Raw genomic sequence first — 25,454 nt, forward strand, 5'->3', positions numbered from 1 at the left:
GAGCATCTTACAAGTGACAAACAATCTAATGTTTACAAGCATTTAATTTCATCTGTTAATTGTAAAAATCCAAGTAACAATAATTGTTTTAAAATTGTGGATACTGCTTCTAACAAAAACAAATTGAAAATTAAAGAAGCACTCCATATTAAATGGGAAAACCCATCTTTAAATAAATAAATTGTTTATTATAATATAAATTTGTCTATCTAATTTTTTTTTTTTTTTTTTGTAATTTAATTATAATTTTACTTTTATTTTTTTGCTATTTACGGTATTATAATTTGTATTATAATTTTTATTGGTTTGTAACAATTCTATTTGTCTGCTAATATTTCTCTGTAATATATATATATATATATATATATATATATATATATATATATATATATATATATATATATATATATATATATATATATATATATATATATACACTGTAAAAAAACCTTGTGTTCAAAAGCAACACTTCATCTTGTGTTGCTTTCATTTAACACAAGTTTGTGCTAAATTAAAAAAATATGACTTAAAAGCGCATGCGTTTCCTGGAAGCGAAAATATTTTCCTATTTTCTTGCTGACACAAGTCTTGTGTTAAAGAAGTCTCAAGATACGCATGCGTAAAACCTCATGGAATTTGTATTATTTTCATATAACGAATATTTTAAATTTACATTACTGCTTTTTCGAAACAAGATTTATAATTTTTAGTTATTTAATTACTTACAATATCTTCATTAATATTAACTATAAAAAATGGGTTATTTTTGTGTATTTTGTGAGTCCATTTTAGTATCATTGGAGACTGTAAGTGATCTTTTGAAACATTTTCATTATCGCCATGGTATTTCTTCAACACAAATTTGTAAAATTCCTTGCAGACAAGGTGGTTGTTGCAGAACATATGACAGTGTCCATGCCCTTAAAATTCATTTATATAGAAAGCATCCAAGTGATCCTCATCTGGAATATGAAAGTATAAATATTTCTCCTGTGGAAAGTAATGATGAGCTAATAGATCACCAAGGTAATTATACATCAGCACATATTAATAAAGATAACATTCATAACATTTGTTCAAGTGCATTAAATGGGGAAAAGATAAAAGAAATGATTATAGATGTTTTAATGACTCTCAGATGCCGTAATACAAGTGAAGTTGTAATTCAGTATGTAGGTAAAAGTATTCAAAATATTTTATCCACTGTAATTGAAAGTATACAAAAAACAATGCACAATGAAGAAACAGTCGCTAGTAGAGTAAACGATGTCCTAAACGATATCGAATGTGAGTGTGTAAAATGTATTTTAATTACATCTACATACTTGCAAAGAAAATAATTACAACAAAAAGGGATGGTTGTACCTATTGAAATAACTGTTGGGTTCAGATCTGAAATGCGTCATAAAATTTCTAGAAGTAATTTGATAAGTTATGTACATGAAACTATGCAGTATATTCCTATACTAGAAACCATTTCTATGGTGATTTCTAAGCACACAGTTGATAAAATAGATAATAACATTTATACAAAATTAAATAAATTAACTTGTTATAGTGATGCAGAACAATATAAAAATCACCCATTATATCAAAAACATCCAGATGCTCTTCAGCTGCAATTATACTGTGATGATTTTGAAACAGTAAACCCTTTAGGTTCAAAAACTAAAGTTCACAAAGTTTGTGCTGTTTATTTTTCCATAAAAAATGTTAACACAAAGAGATGCTCTAAATTGGCAAACATATATCCAGAATTTATTGTTTTGCAGCTGATGTTGCACAGTATGGATATGAAAAACTTTTAAAACCATTAATAAAGAACTTGGTAGCTCTAGAGAAAGGAGTTAAATTGAACTTACGTTTGCATATATGGTGCAGTTATGTGGTCTGGGGGTAATCTTGCATTGCACCAAATTTTTGGATTTAGTTCAAACTTTAATGCTACTAAGAGCTGCCATTACTGCTAGACAACAAAAGAACAAATGCAACACACTTTTTATAAAGAAGATCTAGAATTAAGAACTAAGGAACATCACATTGCAGATTGTCAAGCATTTTTGGTGATGCTGATAGTAATAAATTGTCTGGTGTATATAAACAAAATCCCTTGTCAGAGCTTCAGTATTTTTCTGTTCCTGAGAACATTTTCCCAGATTCAATGCATGATATACTTGAGGGTTGTTTACAGTATGAATTAAAAATTGTTCTTCATCGCTTATTACTAATTGATTGCCTGTTGACTATTGACGAATTCAATGGCCGACTGCAAACTTTTAATTTTGGCATTGATAAAAAAAATAGGCCATTGCCAATAACACGTGAAAAACTTGTTTTTAAAGACAAAAGGTTAGGTATAAATGCAACACAAAGTTGGTGTTTAGGAAGGTTTTTTTTTTGTTGCTTGGTGATGTTGTAGAAACTGATAACCAGTATTTTCATTTAATTCATTTACTAATGGAAATAATCTTTGCTCCAAAATTGACTGTTCATTTAATAACTTATTTAACAGAGATGATTAGCGTTCATCACAATTTGTTTACAGAAGTATTTTCTGGTCATACTGTTATTCCAAAACAACATTTTCTTATTCATTATCCTACAAAAATGTTACAACTGGGACCTTCTCCAAGTTATTGGTGTATGCAATTTGAAGGAAAACATGCTCCTGCAAAGGAGCAATGTCACATTTTACACAACTTTAAAAATGTTTGCAAAAGTATTGTATGGCGTCAACAATTACAATTACATCTTCATTTGTCAAATTTTGCAAGTATACTCAGTATAGAAGTAGGTCCTGGTCTTGAAATTATGCCTGTTTGCTTACCATTGCCAATATCTGTTTTTAGTGAAATTCCACAATATGAAGAATGTTTTTGTGCGAATTATGTTATCAAAGATGGTGTAAAGTACATGCCAGACTTTATTTTAGTTTTAGGGATAACCAAACTTTGTCTCCCACGTTTTGGAAAGATTCTGTATCTACTTGTCTGTGAAAATGAATGCACACTAGATGAAGTTTATTTTACTAAACACTATGATGCTCATATTGCTGGCTATAATGTATGTAAAACATCTAAATATAAAGTTGTTAAAATAGACAATTTATTTGATTCTCATGTACTGTCATTGTCAACTGGCTTCAGAAAGTATTCTGAAGAAAGTTTTGTTATAACAAGACATGAATATATTAACCTGGATATATTACAATAATTTTTAATTTTTGTTATTGATTTGATTTTATTATTGATGAAACAAAATTATCATAATGAAATATTTACCTTCTTTTTTTTCTTAATTTTGAATTTATTTTGAAATATTTTTGTGTTTATTCAGGGTTACCATTCAATCTGAAAAACCTGGAATAGCTGGAAATAACTTAAGGCAAAACCTGAAAAACCCAGGGATTTTTTTAGAAAACTCATGGAAAATATATATATATATTTTTTAAATTATGAGCAATAGTTTTTTTTTTAATTTAAAAGGCTAATTTAAAATTTTGAAATCTTAGTGGCATTTTGTTATTTAAGATAATTTTTGATAATGTTGTTTTAAATAAGCAATTTTTGTTCAAACATTGATGATGTTTATTAATTTTCTTACTTTTAATAAAGGTTTTTTATAATAATGGATGAAATTAATAACTTCTTAAGTAAAGCTCTTCCAGTGGAAGATATTGATCGTCTCTTACCACTTCTGGTGGAGCTAGGTGCTGGTTCAATAGAAGATTTGTAGTTTTTGAACGTTAAAACAGATCTGTCTAATGTGCTACCTCTTCTAAAGAGACGGAAATTAGAAGCAGCTTTAGCAAGTTCAAAATCTAAGCCTGTTCAATCACAAAGTGGGGGCCTGATTGGTTTGTTAATCCAATTTATTTTTAATAAAAAAAATTATATTTTTTTGTCATTTTTTTATTGATGTGACATGCAAATAGCAACAGTTAGATATATGATTTACTCTATGATATACTATAGAAACATCTGTGGTAACTCCTTATTTTATTATATTTTAACTTTATTTATATTTTATCTATGTTTAACTTCATTTAAATATATTTAACTTCATTTAAATATTTTTTACATATTTTTTTAAATTTTCAGGTTTTATAAATATTTCATCTGAGTTTTTGAATAAAAATTAAATATGGTTGCTAGAAGATTCTATGTAATTTAGTTTTTTATACAGCTTTATAAAACTAAAAAAATCATTTATTGGTTTCTTCTATTAGATTGTGTCAATAATGGATGCAATAGAAAATCACCCTTTAAAAAGTAGTATCGTTATTGAGACACAGAAGACTGTAATGGATGGTCGCTTGCATCGTCTTCTTGTCAAAGTTAATTGATTGCTACAGAAAGTAAGTTTTATAATAGTTTTCATAAGTATATATCATTATAATACATGGTTATGTAATTATGTTAATAAATTATTTATGTACCATTAAGTATGTTAATTATATCATGTAGTTAATTTAATCTATTATAATTGACATAATTACATAGTTAAATTAGTAACATAATAATATACGTAAATGTATATAATATAATTACATAATTGATAGCTAATAACATTTATGAATTAACTATATATTTGTATATATTTAAATTAAACTTTAATAACTTCTACAGCTATCCTCCACCAGAGCATCAAATAGCCACGGCAAAAAGTATTGTTTCAACTTTTAAGTTTAGGGCATGTCGAAGCGGAAATGGACATGTAAGTTTTTTGTTTTTTTCAATTATGTAGTAGTCTATACTATTATTATGGAACCTAATATGTGAAACCTAATTTTAAGGAAAAACACAATCACTGCGCCAGGTTTACATGACTTCATTCTAACTTTATTGTCTCAACAAATTACCCTTGCAGTATTTATTAAAATTCATTGTGGTGATAACTTGTACTTAAATTAAGCAAAACTTTAAAAAAGAAATCTTCCATTAACATTTGTTTGTTTACTACTTAGTTCACAAAACTTAATGTTATATGATTAATTTTGATAAGTTTTTTTATTGTCTTCTAATTACAGATATGTATTTTACAAAATAGGAATTATACCACTGTCCAGGTACATCGAAGGGTTTCTGACTAATCATTTTAGAGAAGTTTATCGTCGTTATCCAGCAGATATAAAAAAATACAATTCTGGCAATAAAAAGAGTATGTTAATTTTTTAATTTTTTTGTTGAACAACTATATTGGAGAATTATAATTTTTTTGTTGAATAATTTTAATTTTCTATATATTTTATAAAAAACACTTTTTAACATTTGATAACTTTATAAAGCATTTATTAACAATAAATTCATAACAAAATTGTATTGATACATATAATATTTTAAAATAAATTAAAAGTTTTAACACACGTTAACAGTTAAACACATAACATTTTAATGCTCATGTTAATGCCATTTTTTAAAAATTGCAAAACTCCCCCTACGAATAGGGAAGGACGTAAAACAGGTTTTATACAACTTTAATGTAATAAAGTATAAATATTATTTTTATAGTTTTATATTTTATGTGTTCTTTAAAAATATTATTTGTTTTGTAATATTTTTTTACTGTTAGGTAATGAGTTTTTTGCTGTTGGAGATGGCTCAATGCAAATAAACAACGAAGAATATGAACTAATAAAGACAAAATTGATGCATCTTGTTTATACAGACCGAAATGAAAATGAGATAGTAGAACTTATGAACAAGACATGTTTATGCAGGCAAATATGGATCCGAAATGATTTACCAACAGCTAGTATGATTCTTGAGGAATTTCCAAGATTTTTGGACACTCCATTATTGGTAAAAATTTCATTCTTTGCTAGAAATTTTTTTTTTTAGGTTTAGTTTTTAGGTTAAATTTTTGCATTATATAAAAAAAAAACATGTAGCATTTGTTTTTATTCAGTTAGATGAATTCAAATCCATTAATCAAAATTATGTAGAAAATGTTCCAGTTTTATTGGAAACAAAAATTTCTAAACAAATAGTTGCATACTGCAAGCTGACTGGCAAATGCATTGACATTATAGGCGATACAGATACAGAAGGGAATAGCAATACAGGTAAATAATTTTCAGAAAATCTCAAACGAAAAAGTTATATTTATAAAATCTTGTTTTTATCTATGGCCCTTTATAAGGCCCTTGTTTATCTCTTGCAAACTATGGGAAAATATCGTGTTTCAGCAAGTGCAGCAATGGTTTTCCTAATTGAAGAACTAAAGGTAAGATTTATTTTTAAATCTCAATAGTTTCTTGTATAATAATTAATATACCAATAGTATATAGTTTTTAATAAGTATAAAATTCAATTATACTAATTACTGTTCAATCTGCTATATCTTGTTATTTTAAATATTTGTTCGATTTACTTCAAACGTAAAATTTTTATCAAACTTTTTTAGGATGGCGAGACTCTTGAAATGTTTTTTAATCGCTCAAATGCAAGACAGCAACCTTTCATTTTGTCGTGTGGATTGTCTTTTTTCATTGTGTGTGATGGAAAAGCAATTATAGTAAAACCTTCGAAAGTTTCTGTTGCCTTTGACTATCTCTTCAAGTCTTTTTTCGTTTTTAATCTTGAATATCCAAAACAAATACAAGTTTTATATAATTTCTTTCAAGAATTAGTTTATAAACTGCCTGGATCTGTTGCCAGCACAAAAGCACGTAAATTATTCAAAGAGATTTCTCATATGTAGTATATTCAGCTCGAAACATTTTTATCAAGAAACGCTAAAGCCTTAATATAATTGCCTATGCAAAAAAATTTTCGTGAAACTATTTAAGTTAAAAATATATTTTTATTCAATTTTAAAAATATATCATATTCAAACTAGATAATATATTATTTAAAATAAATAGATAAAGTATATACTAATATATCATGTAAATTTGGTTCAGATCTTAAAATGAAATTTTTAAATATACTTTTTGTATTCAATTTCTTAATAAAGTTTTTAATAAAATGAAATTATACCTCTATTATAATTTATAACTTGAATTAACAATCATCGCGGCTTTTTTTAGTAATTTAATTCAATATTGCGCAGTATGGAATATGTCTTAAAACGAGAATTATGATCTAGAAATAAACCAAAAACTAACTTTTCGATTAAATGCGAGATTATGAATAAATTTCTACACAATGCCTTGTGCTGTTTTTTTAACACAAGGCATTATGTTGAATTAACATCATCTTGGGTTGTTCATATATGACAAAAGTTTTGTGTTGCGAAACACACAAGCTTGTGTTGTTTTAACACAATGTTTTTTAGAGTGTGTGTATATATATATATATATATATATATATATATATATATATATATATATATATATGTATACACACACTATATGTATGATATATACACACTATATTTTATATAAATAGAGCTGACATAAAAAAGTCACACACACATGCACACACACACACACACACACACACACACACACACCTTTCAAGGTAACTCTTTATCAAGGAAACTTAGTTCACTGTTTGTCAATAGTTAAAGTTGCACTTCTCCTTTGTAAAAAAAAAATATTAAAATTACAACAATGCTTCCATATAAGTTTAATAGTTGATGTCACAGCACATATTTCTTTTTTAGTTCTGTAATGCATAAAATCCAAGTCCAACCTTTCTCAATTTTCTTTGACAACTAATTTACATCTTTTTCACCACTAAAGTAAAAATGTGTTTATTGACTAACAAGTTTCTCAATTCTATTAAACTTTATCAATATGCTGTTGATTAGTTAACTGTAGTAAAGTTTTATTGTGTGTTACATGGATGCTGTAAGGCAAAAGCTTTGTTTTTCTTCACAAGTTCATACTCTTTCATATGGTGTGTCTGCAAGATTTCAAATATCTTTCTTTTCTAGTATCAATAATGACCATATTATCAGGAATATCAACAAATAAAATTTGAAAAATGCTGGTGCAAAATATATAACCATAAATCACAATCATTCAATTTTAAATATGTTAAAAAACAACTTAAAAATTTTTTTTTCAAATTTTTAGAATATTAAATGATATTTTAAACTATATGAGTTGCAGCCTATTTAATCAATATTGTCTATCATGTTAAAACTTATCTACCAACTGGTTGGTAAATTTCAACATGATTAACCTTAAAACTTGTTAAAATTTTATATACTTACTTGAAGTGAAAAACACAAATCTTCAGCGGTGCACTCTTTATTTTTCATCATCTTTTTTGCAGCACCCTAAAAAATTTACACAAAAACATCAAACAACTTTTTATTGACAAATTTTTCAATTTTGAGGAATTTTAATTTAGAACACTTAATCACAAATTGTTATGAAAATACATTGAGCCAACCATGGTTGACTCAATAGATTTTCATAATCATTTGTGTGGAGTGAAGAAAAAAAATGTAACTGAGAGTGAAGAAAAACAAATGTAAAAGCAGGAAAAACATTTCACTGAAAATTCAGATTTTTCAAGCTTAATAAATGAGAAAAATCAATGAAGTAATTTTTATGTTTTAAAAAGATGACAACTTTCAACTTAATTAACTTATAAAGATAAATACAAGTGATACCAAACTATTTTAAAATTTTAAAAACAACATTTTAAAATAAAATATGTACATTTTATTTAAGGTTAAATTTAACACTTTTTTCTATATATTGATTTGTTTTAAAATTACCATCAGAAATTGTATATATTATGCATTTGTCTAAATGATATTATATTTTGTTAATTATGTGGAAAAAAAAAATAATAATTTAAAAAAAAAAAAAATTTTTAGTTAATTTTCAAACTCTTTATTGTTTTTAACTTGAAGTTAACTTTATTTGTCAATGTCTAAAACTTTATTTGAAGTAGACATTATTTAATTGTCTAAATAAAGTTACATTATTTAATTTGTTTTAATGTTTCTAAAGTCATTGTACTTTCCAATAAAATATTATTTTCACTCTATTTAATTGAAATGAATTATATGTATTTCCAATAAAATATTATTTTCACTATGAATTTAATTGCATAACCTGATTTCTTTTACTCTGGAAATGGAGTTGACAGTTTCTATTTATAGTTGGTCAAATAAACTTATTGTTTGTAAGTTAAAACTTTGCAAATTTATGTAAATGTTTAAGTGAATGTTTTTATTATTAACACGACAAAGAAATAATATTAAAAGTTTGCAATTACTCTTCAAGAAAAAACATTTCCTTAATTATGATGAAAAATCTCTAAGATAGTGACTAATTATTTGTATAAACTTTAAATGAATGGAATTTTAATTCTTTTGTTTTATAACTTAAAAAATATTTTACTACCAAAACTACTGATATTGTTTTCAAACAACAACTTCTAACAACTTTTAATAAATATTTTTATAAATATAAATAAAATGGTTAGGACAATTTAAATTTTTTTAAAAACTGTTTTAAAAAGTTTAATAACTGTTTAAATAACAATAATCGTTATTTAAATTTTAAATATTTTTAAAGGATATTCTTCAGAAAGAAAGAAAAACAGTTTTTCCAACCTCCTAGAGTTGCATATGTAATTTAACAATCACTCATGATTTGGCCTTGGAAATTGACTTAAATTACCTCATACGCCATAAATAGGACAAATATATGGCATTAAATTTCAAATTATTATAATGCGAGCCACACAAGGTTTTGCTGAACTTACTAATGACACAAAATGGGTTTGGCTACTTTTTTATCTGCCATAAGCAATAAACTGATTTTCTGAAAATTATCAGCTCAACAGTATTATTTTGTTGCTAAGATATTTTGGAAGGAAATCCTCCTTAATAATTCCAGAGTAACACAATTGATGTAACATTCATGTAACAAGTTAAATGTTTGATATAAAAGTTAACCTGTTTATCTTCCTTAGTCATTTACATCTAATGAAATTTTTTTTTTTATTGTAATAAAAATTAAATTCACAACATCTTGTAAAATATTCTATACAATTCACAATACTGTATTGCAGAAAGTTGAAACATTTTTACTTGAATTTTCTGCATAATATATATACTTTTATGTAAAAATATATATTCAAATACTTTTACATAAAAGTATATATATAATATACATTTATTTTATATCATACATATATATATATATATATATATATATATATATATATATATATATATATATATATATATATATATATATATATATATATATATATATATATATACATATATATATATATTCATATATATATATATATATACATATATATATATATATATGCAATATAAATATTATATTTATAATAATAAATACATATAGAACATAAATATTTTATAACAGAGTAACACCACCTTGAAATGTTAAAAATTATTATGGGTAACTCATGATTAAAATAACTTTGGTTACCAAAAGTGGTAGCCAAAATGCTGAAAATCATTTATTTGTTTTTTTTTATAATTGAAAGTTTGAAAGATTAGAATTTATGATAACTAGGAGAAAAATTATTTTTTATATTCGTTAACCAAATCATTAACCAGATATTTTTAAAAACAAGATGGAAAATAGAAAAACAGTTTAACAAAAAAAACTCATTTTCTTTTCAAGAAATTAAAAAATGTACCAAAAAAATCTTAATAAATTATAGAATTCCAGGAAAGAAAAGTAAAAAGTACCTCAATAAATGATAGAATTCCAGAAAAACTGACATCCATTCCTTTCACTGAATAAGGAAGTTCAATAAACTTTTTCCCTCTAAAATTTATTTTGAACTTTAGTGTGAAAGATAATCAATTTAAAAAAAACACACTATCGCAGAAGATCAGTATCTTCTGGAATAACATAGCTCAATATCATTATTGTGGAGCCACAAATTAGTGTTAGAGATATGATTTATGTGGGCAAGATTAGTATGTAAATGAACAAAATATAAAACAAATACTTCTTTGCCATCTGTTCAATATTGTAACCAGGACTTGGATCATTTGAAAGCTGAAAATTTGAACATGTTAAAGAATTTTTTTTTTTAACTATTTTCTGTATGAAAAAATAATATTCAAACACACACACACAAAAGTAAAATACTGCTAATTATTTTTGATTCCTAAGATTATGAATTTATTATAAATTTACAATATTAAATTTTTCTATTTACAGATTTCATAGAAAAAAAATTCATACTTTAAGCACGCGAGCAAAACGATCCAAGCAATTGCCTATAGCCATATCAATAGTTTCTCCAAATATCCGATAACATTGCTGAGAATAAGATATGACCTATGACAAATATAACTATAACTTTAATGATTGAATATTTAAATTGTATTTTTAGTATTATTATACATAGATAAACTTAAAAATTAAATTTATGTATAAAAATGTATTTTTAAACATTAAATTTAAATGTAAATTAAGGTACAAATAAAAAATTGAATATAGTTAAAATACTTGTGTGTTTCCACCACTGACATAAAGTACCACTGGATTTATAGCTCCAGTAATTAGTCTACCCATTTCTATATCTAATAATTAAACTTTAAAGGAAAAAAATTTATTTAAACAAATAGAAACAAATAAATATAATATTATTCTGTTTATATATATGTGTGTGTGTGTATATATATATATATATATATATATATATATATATATATATATATATATATATATATATATATATATATATATGTATATATATATATATATATATATATATATATATATATATATATATATATATATATACATATATATATATACAGGCTGACAAGCAACAACTTTATAAAAAAATGAAAAAAAATGATGGCATTTTGAGAAGGAAAATGGCAAAAAATGACAAATTTTATTAAACAAATAAAAAGTTTAACAACTTTTTAAAAAAAAAAAAATAATTACATCAACTTTTTTTTACAATACTACTTTGATTTTTTTAAACGATTAATTTAACTATGAATTTCACGTTGTCGTTTTAAACCGATATTTACTCTTAATATCTATTTTTAACTTTTTTTGTTCATTTCTATGTGCTGTAGCATTTTCAAGACTTTTGTACACTGCTCACCATTTCATGGGCAATTTTTATACCTATCATGTCTTCTTTATTGATGGTATTTTGCATAGACTTGGCTGCTTCATCCAGCACTCTCTGAGCAAGTTGAAACTCTAGATCTGCATTTTTCTCATCATTTTTAAGATTTTTTTCCCTTTGATCTAGGTTTTTGTTGAACTTTTTCAAGCATTTCCTTGTGTTGTTTTTTTGTCAATAAGTTCTTGCTTATGAATATAATTTATTCTTCTTTCTTCTTCTTTCTGAGCTTTTCCTTTTTTTCTTTTTTTCTGTGTGCATTTTGCACTGCTTGAACAATGTCTTTAGAGAGAAATAACTTTGATATTCTCAGAGCCATTAATGTTTCATCATTTAGTTTTACTTGCTCTGAAGTCAATGTATTGTTATTATCTGATAAACTTTGCATTCGCGCTTCCATTCTGAAAAGTTAAACAGCTCTTAACAATTTTACTGAGATTTATAGATACTTAGTTTTTCCATACTCCTTGTCAAGCAAACAAGTCAAATCTTTTAATACCTGCAAATCAAATGGAAGTTTTTTTTTGTAAGTAGTTTACAACAGATATAATCCATCTCTCATTTGCTGTAAGCAGATATTTCTTTTTTTTTTCACCTAAAAATTAACTATTTATTTTTGAAACTCAACATTAGTCATAAATAATGAAAAACTTTTTTTATAAAATATCTAGAAAAGATTAAAATACTCAATAACCAACAAACATTGGTATTACCCTTAAATAAAATGAGTAACAAAATATTAAAAAGCAAAGTACTTGGATTTTAGCTACCTCGCTAAAATCCATTTTATTTAAATCAAGGTGGATAGTTGAATCAGAAGAATCAGTTTTAAAAAGATCTTTGGAAAGTTTACCATTAACAGCAGATGGTTTAAGAAAATGCATCACCAATGATATTCAAAGATCTAAAAGATCCATTTGTTTTTTTGCTATGCTGTAGTTGTTTCATTAAACACCAAAGTAAAAGCACCTTAACTTATTGATTACTAGAACACAGGCATTTCTCTAAAAAAAGTCCAAGGCCATCTTGAAATACATATGAAGCTTTTTGTTTACTCATACTAAAACCTTGAATTACTATCTGAAGACATTCTTTGAAACAATAATGATGAATCATCACAATGTTTTAAAGCAAGATCATTTTCAGCTACTTTAAACAGCCACATAGCCTCTGCAGCTGAAATTCTATCATTTATAGAATACTCTAATTGTACTACTTTCTTTCCCCCAATAGAGTTTTCATTCAGTTCTACATATAAATGACGAGCTATTTTTGAAAATCTATTATCAGAAACTTATTTATGTTAGGTTTTGTAGAATGCTGATAAAGTGCTTGAAAACCAACTAAACTGTATTTTAAATCATTAAAACATAGTTTACTGACTACATAATCAGAGTTTTTTTCTCAGCCCATAGTTTAAATTTTAAATTGATTTTTGTCAAGATTCTCCAGCCAAACCTCATTCCATTTAACCATTATGGCTTTGACCTATTTATTGATTAATATAGACCTATATATTGATTAATATACTAAAAATCAAAAATAGATACTAGTAACTTTACAAATACTGATAATTTCTTTCGAAATTTAGTTCTCAATTAAGTTTATCAACCAAAAAAAGTAATAAAAACAATTTAACAATTCAAAAAATTACAATATTTAAATAAAACTTAAAAAAAAAATAATTGTAAGAGAATATTTATTGTAAAATTTATTTAAATTATCAAAAATAACTCAAATTACAAAAAAATAAACTTAAAGTAAAATATACCTTAACTCAATACAAATACTTAAAGAAAATTTCCATTGAAAAAATTTTTAAAAAATATGAAAAAATGACAAAAACTCACAAAAAAATGAAAAAAAAAAATGAAAAAATGACCTAGAAAAAAATGACAACTTGACAGCCTTGTATATATATATATATATATATATATATATATATATATATATATATATATATATATATATATATATATATATATATATATATATATATATATATATATATATATATATATATATATATAATAAAATAATATATAATATAAATATAATAAAAGAACAAAAGATACGTCCAATGCAATGATTAACAGCTACAAGTGGCTTATCCCATAGTTGTGCTAGTGTTCTAGCAACAATAGCAGTAGAAACCAATGGTGCACCCATGCCAGGACCTAATATAATTAAATCATGATTTTCAGGAATTTAAAATACTTTCAATAATACATGTACTTGTGTATTTTTTTTCTTTTTGGCTCTTAACTTTACATTGTTTAAAGCTCATTTATGCCCATGTTACCTAAATATTATCATGCCAATTGTAAAATTTCAATTCTACTTTTTTGAATTTGGCAAAAAGATGATGTTCTTAGTTGTTACTTTATGATCATTTCAGTTGCTGATTTGTTTTCAATTCTTAAATCTATACCATAAAAGTGTAAATATGCTTTATCTTAAAAATTGTAACTGCTTCGTAAAAAGCATAAAAAAACTTAAACAAATATTAAAAATCTAAAATATGAAGCTAAATGTAAAGCTATAAAGAAAACTTCATATATATATATATATATATATATATATATATATATATATATATATATATATATATAAATATATATATATATATATATATATATATATATGTATATATATATATATATATATTAGGGTGCATCACAAAATAACAATTTAAAAAATTGATTTTGTCTGACACCTAATTGTGTTCTATATATCAAAAAAACAATGACTTTCAAAAATTTTAGAATAAGAAATATTTTTAGAGGTCCCCCGACACCCTTGAATATTTGACCAGTCCCTAATGATTTCAAAAAAATAGTTTTTTAAAAGTAGGTCATGTTGGGTCTCAAATTAAGTGATATTTTATAAAAATTTTAAAAATAATCATCATTTTATTAAAAGAAATTCACATAAGATTTTACTGCAATAAATATGACATTTTTAAAATAAAAATGAAAAAGGTGATTTTTTGTAGTTTTATATATACATAGCAGTGAAATGTAAAATGTTTTTTTTTTTTTAATTATTATTTTTGAAATTTTTTAAAAATTTTGCTTAATTTGAGACCCAACACGACCTACTTTTAAAAAACTATATATTTTATAAATATTAGGGATTATATATATATATATATATATATATATATATATATATATATATATATATATATATATATATATATATTATATATATATATATATATATATATATATATATATATATATATATATATATATATATATGTATACATATATATATATATATATATATATATATATATATGTATATATATATATATATATATATATATATATATATATATATATATGTATATATATATATATATATATAAATATATAACTCTTGCATGGTTGTTATTAATTTTACCATAGCTAGCTCAGTTTTAGGTTGTTTTTTTTTTTAATTATTTTGAAGACCGGAAAAAAAGTTTTTTTTTTAATATTTGATAGACCGCCTGCCCTAACCAAACCCTCATTCGATGTAGCAGCACTTCCTTGAAGCAGCAGGCTATAAGATAGCCAATGTAGCAACATTCCCTTTTTAGCAGTAGACTGTAAGATAGTCGATGTAGCAGCACTTCCTTGTAGCAGTAGGCTATAAGATAGTCAATGTAGCAACACTCCGCAAATGTTTTACAGTAAAAAAATAAAATAAAAACATTTAGAATGTATTTAAAAACATTTAGAATGTTTTTAAAAACATACTAGTCTTTTAATTTGCATTTTTGTGGTTTTTTAAAAAACATTAAATTTAATCAGTTTCTTCAATAAAATTAATGCGCTTTGTTTTAATCTAACATTAATTTTGTCAGTTTAAAACCATAGATTAGCTACGAGCTGTTTTTTTTACCGCAAACTGTATATTTAACACCTTTACTATATATGTGCATATATATATATATATATATATATATATGTATATATATATATATATATATATATATATATATATATATATATATATATATATATATATATATATATATATATATATTCCCATTGTTTGACCTTTAAATTTGTGGTAAAAAGCAGCTCTTAACATTTTTTTGGCTTTAAAAATGAATTAAATAACATTAGGCACACTTTGTATGAAAAAAAATTAAATTTAATTGAAGAAATAAATTAAATTTTATGGTTTTTTAAAAAACCACAAAAATGCAACTTAATGGACTGGATTGTTTTTCATTTTTTTTTAACAAAAGTAAAAACATTCTGAATGTTTTACATACTTCAACTGACAAATAGAACATGCGAGAAGTTGAAGTAAGTGGAAAAGGTGAAGCAGGTAATCAATACTTTTTAAATTAGCAAAGTAGTAACTAGTAGCTTGTAAATTATTGTAAAAACATTTAAACTTTGTTTACCTTTAGTAAAACAAACACAGTCAATCTCCTTTAAAGTAATTTTTGAATCATCAAGTGCCCTAATGATTACAATAACAATAAAAATCATATTAATATATTACATCGATTATATCATATATATATATATATATATATATATATATATATATATATATATATATATATATATATATATATATATATATATATATATATATATATATATATATATATATATATATATATATATATATATAGTATATATATATATATATATATATATATATATATATATATATATATATATATATATATATATATATATATATATATATATATATATATATGATATTATAAACCATACATATATAAGGTTGGTGAAAAAAATATTTTGGCACCTTAATAAAATAAATTTTTTAATGCTCTTAATACAACTCTTTAATACAACTTTTTTGAAGAATAATTATAGTAATTTATCTTGAAAATATTTTTCATAAAACATTACTTCTGACAATGTCAATGATTAATTAGCGGGAAAATGTATGTGTATGATTTGTTCTTATTTAAAAAATTTTAAAATTGTACACTAATATACAGTAGATATATATATATATATATATATATATATATATATATATATATATATATATATATATATATATATATATATATAAATTAATAAAAAAATTTTTAAAGTCATTACATTTTATTATAAATTAGTATATGCCTATTATTACATAAATAAGTATATAAATATATAAGTAATATAAATATATAAGTAATATAAAGTATATAAATTATTATGCAATTATTCTTATATTTATATACTTTTATATTCTCAGGAAAAAATAAGTATTCAATGAAAATTTGGTGCTTTAGAAGCCATGCCGCTGGGTGAAAGTCACCCTTGTAACTGTCTTCCGCCATGCCGCTATATATTTATAATTATATATATTTATAAATAATATATATATGAAAACCTTCTATGAAAATAGCCAGGTACAAATTTTTAAGTAAAAAGATTAAATATTTTCAAAGTCATGTAACTTGAAACCTCTAAATATATGTTGTAATTCTGAACTGCCTGGCCAACATCTGTTAAAAGTAAAATGGTCACGAGGCTAAAATTATCAAGAAATTCTTAGTTTACTAAGTACTCTCAACTGTGTAAAAGTCAGCAAAATCTGAGATATAGGGTGACATTCTTAAAAATTTCTGGGTCATTTGAACCCTTAAATCTCTTAACCCTTAAATCTCAACCTTTTACTGAGACTGTTCCAAAGAGCCCCAAAAATTCTTATTTGTCTAGTCTTTTTCCTTGAACATAACTTCTTTAGAATTTGCTCCCTCATCTTGTTTTCCTGATTCATATAATTTGCAATCTTTTAAGTCGTCAGTTAATCGTTATCTTGCTTCACAGCCACACGATCTCATCCAAGTCATAGTAACACTTAAAACAAATCTTACTGAAGTTTTGGACCTTGAAGAATAGTGTTATTGAGTGATAACCTGTCGTGTTTAGGCGATCCATTAAAATAGTCATCTTGTTTTAGTAGCCCAATGATTTATTCGAATAACTGGGAAATGAGGTAAATATCAACCATCATCCTTTACTTCTGTTTTCTTCAACTTGCTAATATATCCTTTTTCACAATATTGGGTTATACTGTTCATAAGGGTTGTACTAACGTGACTGTCTTTCATTAGTTTCCTTTGCATGTGTATTAGTTGATAAAAAGCCATTTGAAAGTTATTTTTTTAATTTGGCACTCCTTCTTTTCATGGTATGTCAACTTGATATCTGAGCACATAAAATAAAAATAAAGTCCACAATGAAAACTATATATATGGTATTTTAGGTAATGCTGATGGTAATGACAAGGAATTGATGACAGCATTTACTGAAGCAGAATCAACTCAAGATCTTTATCAACTCATGACCGTTAATATATTAATCAGCTAATCTTGATACCATTGTCATCAACTAATCACCAGAAAGCATTGATATTGAGAATTTCAATTTAAAGAGATGTTTCAATTTAAAGAGAATATTATATACAGTCATTTTACTATGTGAAATATAGTAAAATGACTGTATATAATATTCTCGTATATAAACAGCAGTCCAAAAGAGACAAAAAGGAATATTGAATTATGTGAATTTTTGTAAAAAGTTTAAAACTCTTTGAAAACAATTTATAGGGAATGCAAAAATGATTTTTAAAAAAACAGTAATATAGTAAAAAACAGTTATAAAGTAAACATAATGAAACAATAGATTAAAAGTTGTAATAAGCATTTTAAAAAGCTGTGTAGAATATTAGTCATAACTTATAATCGTTTAAATAAAACATATGAAATATCTTGCGGTTCACTCTCAAGGCTAATAACAAAATTAAATAAAAAAGTTAATTAAAAAAAAAATATTAATAAACATTAATAATTAAGAATTATTATCTAGTTTTTTAAGTTATTTTTGTAGTTTTTAAAAAAATATGGTAATTAATGAATTACATTAAATTTGATTGATGATTGGTAAATAAGTTTAAATTTGATTACTTTTATGAAAACAATCAAACTTTATAAAATTCTGCAAAAACTAACTTATATGTTAATTAAATTATAACTATTTTATGAAAACTTTTATATTTATATACCAGTAGTTTACAAAAACAAATTTAAATAATAAATTACTGTTGTAGAATGTTAAGCACATGTTGCTGATGATGCTTTGCAGTATCACTTGGAAGAAAACCTAGTTTATATACATATATATATATATATATATATATATATATATATATATATATATATATATATATATATATATATATATATATATATATACACATATATATATACATGTATATAATACATATTTGCATATATATATATATAATACATATATACATATATAATTTATATATATATAATACATATATGTATATATAATATATATATATATAATACATATATGCATATATATACATAATACATATATGCATATATATATAATACATATATGTATATGTATATAATACATATATACATATATGTATATGTATATAATACATATATACATATATATATATATATATATATATATATATATATATATATATATATATATATATATATATATATATATATACATATATATATATATTTATATATATATATATAATTATTAGTAAAAAAAGTAAAATATTAAACATAGTATTTATGTATTATATTTACCTGTGCCAGGGGGAGTAATAAAAGTATGTCGTGGATTTGATAAAACTTTACCATCTTGAATAATTCCTATTCCAATCTTATTAGCACTACCTTCAAAACCAATAGCAATAACCATCCTTATATAACAATGTTAGTATATTTCAGAAAGATGGTAGACTTTACTTAATTTTTTTATATATACACACACACTATATATATTAATGTTAATGAGAAATTGACAATAACAAATCAATAGTGAACATTAAAAATTATTTAGATTTAGTTTATCAATAGCATAAACAGTTAATAAGTTTGTGTTGACCTTCAGTAATATCTAATTTTCTAGCAACAACAACAATGATAATATCATTGTTTAATGTATATCATTGATATACATACCCTATCAGTGACAATTGTAGAGTTTATTTGGGTTTTTTAAATTTCATATATGTTAGCATTCACCTCATTTACTTTTGAAACTAAAGACAGGTTCAAAATTTTTTTAGGTTTATATTGCATTAAAACAGAATCTGGGAATCTGATTATTTGATGAACAATAATGTAAATTAAAATAAGTAAAAAAAAAATAAGTAAAAAATTGTACTTATTTTATGCCCAAAATTTGCAGTGGACATAACTTGATACCTCCGAACCCTCAAAAAGTGGCCAAAAATACATTTAATAGAGTAATTTTTCAGCTTAAAAACAAATGAAATTTATTTATTATTTTTATTTATTTTATCTTATTTCATTTTTTTAAATCATTAGGGTTGTTCCAATTCTATCTTTATTTTAAGGCATCAATTTGTTCATTAGTCTTGACTTTATAGCTTTGACTAAATCTTAGCCATTTTACTTCATCTCTAAAAAGTTGGAAATTACTTTAATCATAAAATAAATAGTTTTAAAACTAAAAACTTTTTTTTTTAGTGGATTTTAAAAATTACAAATCCACTCAAAATTGTAAAAGTGCGATATACTAGAATGATTAGTGTAAAGTGTTGTTGGTCATATTATCAGAGCTGGAAAAAACCCACTTTTTATTATTTCAGAAATTATAAAAAGTTGGGTTTTTGGGGTTTTTTTTGGATTTTTCAGGATTTTGGGATTTTATTTTTAAATGCTAAATATTATCAAAATGAAAAAATCAAATATTAATGATTGCATGACAATTATAATATGGAGATTTCCAGAAAATTCAATGAATATCATAACGAAATTGTTTAAGATATTAAAATTTTAGCAAAAATGACAATGTCATAATAATAGTTTTCAAAACTTAAATTGTAAAAACAAAAAACCTTAAAAACCCAGAAATTCTATTTCATTGGGTTTTTTAAAAAAACCCAAAACTCAAAAAATCTACTTTGTCCAGCCCTGCATATTATAGATCATTTATAGATCAAACGAATGATTGTTTACAATCGCTACTTTCTCCAATTATATTTTCCTAACCTCTTAAGGATTTAAATTTGAAGATATTTCTTATTTTTGACGGAAATCAAAACTTTATTTGTCACATAACTTTGTTTAGATACTTTTCGAAAACTGAATTTTTTTAAAAATAATAATAATAGAGTTGTCAAGAACTCTACTTTAAAAAAAAATTCATCAAGAACTTCTTGATGAGTTTATTGATTATATAATTTAAAAACTTTTTGTTATATAGTTACATAGAAGTTACACAGGGTTGTCAGACGGTTGTCCCTAAAATGCAGAGATTTTTTAAAATTAAATATCACACCCGCGGATTTTTTCGCGGACTTTCTCTTACGTGGAGTTGCGTTCTCTTGATAGAATTGAATTCGCATTTTTATCGAAATGAAACAAGGAAATGTCCTATATCTTCGCGGATAAACTTTTGCTTTTATAGAATTGAATTCTGTCGAATGGGGCGACACGCGGAATGTCGCCCGGCCGCATATTTTGAAAGCTATACAGTAGGGTGGAGTGAATTTTAGTTTTTTTTACAATTCGTTTAGCCTGGGTGTGCAAAAGTTGTCTATTCATTTCAGAAATACTCTGGAAAAATATCAATGCTCTAGGAAATTATCTTGAGGTTCCTCAAGACCTTTGAAATTTTAACGGGTCCCCAATACTATGTAAAAAAAAAAAATTTTGCTTCAAATTTTGTCTCAAAAGAAGCAAAATTTTATAAAAATTTCAAAAATAACAATTATTTTATAAAAAAACTATTATTTAAGATTTTTTTGAAATTATAATTTAAAAAAAATAAACTTTTTTCATTTTTAGTTTAAAAGGTCATTTTTTCTGCAATAAAACTATAAAAAAAACAATTTTTTTTTTAAATAATTGTTATTTTTGAAATTTTTATAAAATTTTGCTTCTTTTGAGACCCAACATGACATACTTTTGAAAAACTTTTTTTTACATAATATTAGGGACCCATTAAAATTTTAATGGTCTTGAGGAACCTCAAGATAATTTCCTAGAGCATTGATATTTTTCCAGAGTATTTCTGAAATGATTAGACAACTTTTGCACACCCAGGCTAAACGAATTGTAAAAAAAACTAAAATTCACTCCACCCTACTAACAGGTTCAGAATAGGCCGAAATATGAGTAATCTGATTCGCTGATTTTAAAAAAGAAACAAGTGCGCTTTTGTTGAAAAATTTAATTAAATTCAAAACAAGCAGAAAAGCAAAAAAGAAATATATTCTTATGACTATGGATTTACGAAATATATTTCAGAATATTGATAAACTAAGTTTATCAATACAAGTCTTGTGTTAATGTCAACACAGAAATTCAATTTAGTACTCTTCTGTGCATTTGAAAGGTATCGAAATCTGTTCGAACAAGAAAATTTTCACTCGTAAAATCTCAAAATTTCAATGAAGTTTATATTTTAATAGAGTTTTTATCTGTTGTTAATTTAAAGAAATAGAAAAAAAAAAGATGTGTGAAAGTAAACTTGAAAAGATCTATATATGTGTTTCTCTTAAAATAGAATTACTTTGAAGCTTACAAAGTTTATATTCAGTTGTACCAGACTACTGGTGAAATACTTTATTTATACTTGTTGATTATAATGAGTTGAACGTTGATTTTGATTAAAATTATAAAATTTTATTTTTATATTTTTCTAACAAAATAATAGGATTGATGGGAACTTAAGGTAAAAAAAATCATACCAAGTCATTAATATTCTATTTATATTATTTAGTAAATTATAAAACTCCTTTGAAAAATCTATCGTATGATAATCGCAGCATAGTCAAATTTCTTCTTTTATCTGTTAAGTATCTGTTTTATAGTTTGTTAAAATGGTTGTCTTTTTTATGTCTTAGAGTTATCAAAACCGTTAGGAAAACAAACTACTTTTTTAAAATATTCAATTTTTAAAGAAAATTTTCAGAAAACCATGGATGCTTTGATTTGTGAAATTTTATAAAATTATAAGAACTATAACGTACAAAATTTGATAGAAAAATCATATTTTTTTGGTTATTATTATTTCATTTTTTATGCGATTATTTTTTCGTTTCTATTAATCAACACGCTTTTTAACGTCTGTTTTGATTTTAACAAACGCAAACATGCCTCTCTTTCAAAATCAACCAATCAGATTGCGCATAACGCTGCCTATTCTGAGCCTGTTTAGGGTTTCAAAATATGCTGCCCGGCCATTACCTGCTGACTTATTCAACAAAAACCCGATTAAAATGCAAAAAAACCGTTTTTACATGAGCAACATTTAGATGCATTTTCAGGCTCGCGGAGTGTGCTAAATCGAATCAAAATTTAATTGATTTAAAAAATAGATAATGAAATCGATTAAAATATATAAATACGAAATTAAAGTGCGGAGCTATCAAACAAAAACTCGAATAAAATGCAATAAAACCGTTTTTGCAATAATGGCATTTTACCCGCGGAGTACGCTGATTCGAAATTAATTTCTGAGTAGGGAGTTTTGTCACGTGACATTTTATCGCGGAAAAAATACTTCGTTTGTTTTTGAAAAACTTCGTCCAAAAAACGCAAGAAATGATGTTATGTAGGTGTCGAAGAATAAAAACCCACCTATGAAAATTAATAGTATATATGTTTATATAGATGTTATTTTTTTTAGAAAAGGATGTACTACAATAATTTGTTTGGAGACGACGTTTTGCTTTAGAATTGACAAAGTTATTTAATTTTAAGTGTTTCAGTTTTGTTTAAATACAAGTAAATTTAGATAATTCTTTCCCACATAAAAAATAGATTCTGCAACTATTTATTTATTATGTGAATAAGTTTTAGTATTTTTTTTTTTTTTTTAGTTGTAGTTTAATAGGGTGGATTTTTTGTTTTTTCTTAATTTCCTCCGTCTTTAGATATTTTTTAATTCAATAAAAATTTTATAGGGTCATGGCACCCCCTACCGTGAAGAAGCACCTACCGTGGTTTTTGAAAAAATCAGTAAACTTTTTGTGTTTTTTTCTTTAAATTTTTTTTTTAGTATTGTTTTATACAAAACTAACTTATTTCAGTTATAATATATTTTTAAAAAGATATATTTTTAAAGATTTAAGATGTCTTTTTACCCGCAAATGATTTTTTATTGCTTTCTAAAGAAAATCTTTAACAGTAAAAACAAGTTTGTCTAGTTTTTTTTATGGCTTTAAATTTATATAATTTTTTCGATAAAGTTTAAAATAGTTGTAAAATCATTTAAATTTTATCAAAAAATATTTGTTTTTTTGTATAACATTGTTTAATCCTTTACACGGTAGGTGATTACGAAAATTATAATAGTTAGCACTTACCGTTTATAAAAATATTTTATCGGACGTGTTTTATTTTGTGAAGTTTTCTCTCTAAAAAACCATTTAAGTTAAACTAAATTACCAATTAAATGTAATTTAACCCAAGACACAGTGGGCCAGAATTCACTAAATTCTATTGCTAAACCATTATTTACCTAAATACTTAATAGAATAACAATTAAGTATTTAGGTAAATAATGGTTTAGCAATAGTAAAAACAAAAAATTGTGGAAGAAAACATTGTCAACATAAAATTTTACCAAAAATTATAAAAAAATAATATCGTTTGAAGATTGTTTAAATAATTGTAAAACATCTAAAGAAAATGTTTTATGATTTGTTAAGTGTGATGTTGATTAACGCAATGATGAAATAACAGAATCACTGGAAACTAGGATTCTATTGATTTGATCAGTATTTGCGGCTCTTCTGTCTGTTTTTCGACTGAAATTATCGCGATAAGAATCAGTCTATTTCAAATCCTGAAGAGAGTGTTACCAAGATAATATAAAATTTGAATAAAAGGTTTTGATATTTTTATAAATGCTTTAGCCAGTACCATTATCAAAACCAGCCTTACACGTGAGTGTCATTGTTTTTATTGCTTTGTTGTTCAATATTGAGTGCCTCAGCACAGGTTCCTGAAGTGCACAGATTCTTTGCAAAGCATGAATCATTAAAATATTATTACCTTAAAATATATTTATCATGTCCGTAGAAACACCGCGGACATTTTCTGTGAGTTTTTTTGTATTAAAAATGTTTTCTGTCAAGTAGAGAATGGAAATCTGAAACTAAACATATGAGCTAAAATAAAACTACGGCCCATTGCATGTTTAGTTAAGATTTCCGTCCCTCTTGCAAATTTTCCTATTTTATACAACAAAAATTATTATTATATATGATTAGCAAATCACTGCCAGCCCTTATTTTATGAAATATAATTTTAACACATAAGTGTTTATTTATAGTGTTCGTCACGTAATGTTTGTGTAAAAGTCCTGTAATTCTTTTAATTTCTTT

The 25,454-nt window shown here is 24.1% G+C and overlaps 1 protein-coding gene across 2 annotated transcripts in view; it reads right to left on the reverse strand.

Moving 5' to 3' along the window:
- LOC105850970 (tRNA N6-adenosine threonylcarbamoyltransferase) overlaps nucleotides 1–21,362 on the reverse strand; it is a 40,959-nt gene extending 19,597 nt beyond the window's left edge. The window contains exons 1-9 of one of the 2 annotated variants that reach the window (XM_065820473.1): nucleotides 19,675–21,362; nucleotides 19,132–19,192; nucleotides 16,459–16,517; nucleotides 14,129–14,230; nucleotides 11,417–11,490; nucleotides 11,150–11,245; nucleotides 10,911–10,960; nucleotides 10,645–10,723; nucleotides 8,164–8,229 (exon numbers count right to left, since the gene is read on the reverse strand). In XM_065820473.1, the coding sequence (XP_065676545.1) occupies nucleotides 8,164–8,229; nucleotides 10,645–10,723; nucleotides 10,911–10,960; nucleotides 11,150–11,245; nucleotides 11,417–11,490; nucleotides 14,129–14,230; nucleotides 16,459–16,517; nucleotides 19,132–19,192; nucleotides 19,675–19,789 (702 nt within the window). In that variant the 5' untranslated portion in view covers nucleotides 19,790–21,362. The remainder of the gene's footprint in view (nucleotides 1–8,163; nucleotides 8,230–10,644; nucleotides 10,724–10,910; nucleotides 10,961–11,149; nucleotides 11,246–11,416; nucleotides 11,491–14,128; nucleotides 14,231–16,458; nucleotides 16,518–19,131; nucleotides 19,193–19,674) is intronic. The other variant, XM_065820474.1, reaches the window with a different exon arrangement.
- Nucleotides 21,363–25,454: the final 4,092 nt, after the last annotated feature.

Source organism: Hydra vulgaris, chromosome 15 (assembly GCF_038396675.1).
Source record: "Hydra vulgaris chromosome 15, alternate assembly HydraT2T_AEP".
Classification (NCBI taxonomy): Eukaryota; Metazoa; Cnidaria; class Hydrozoa; order Anthoathecata; family Hydridae; genus Hydra; species Hydra vulgaris.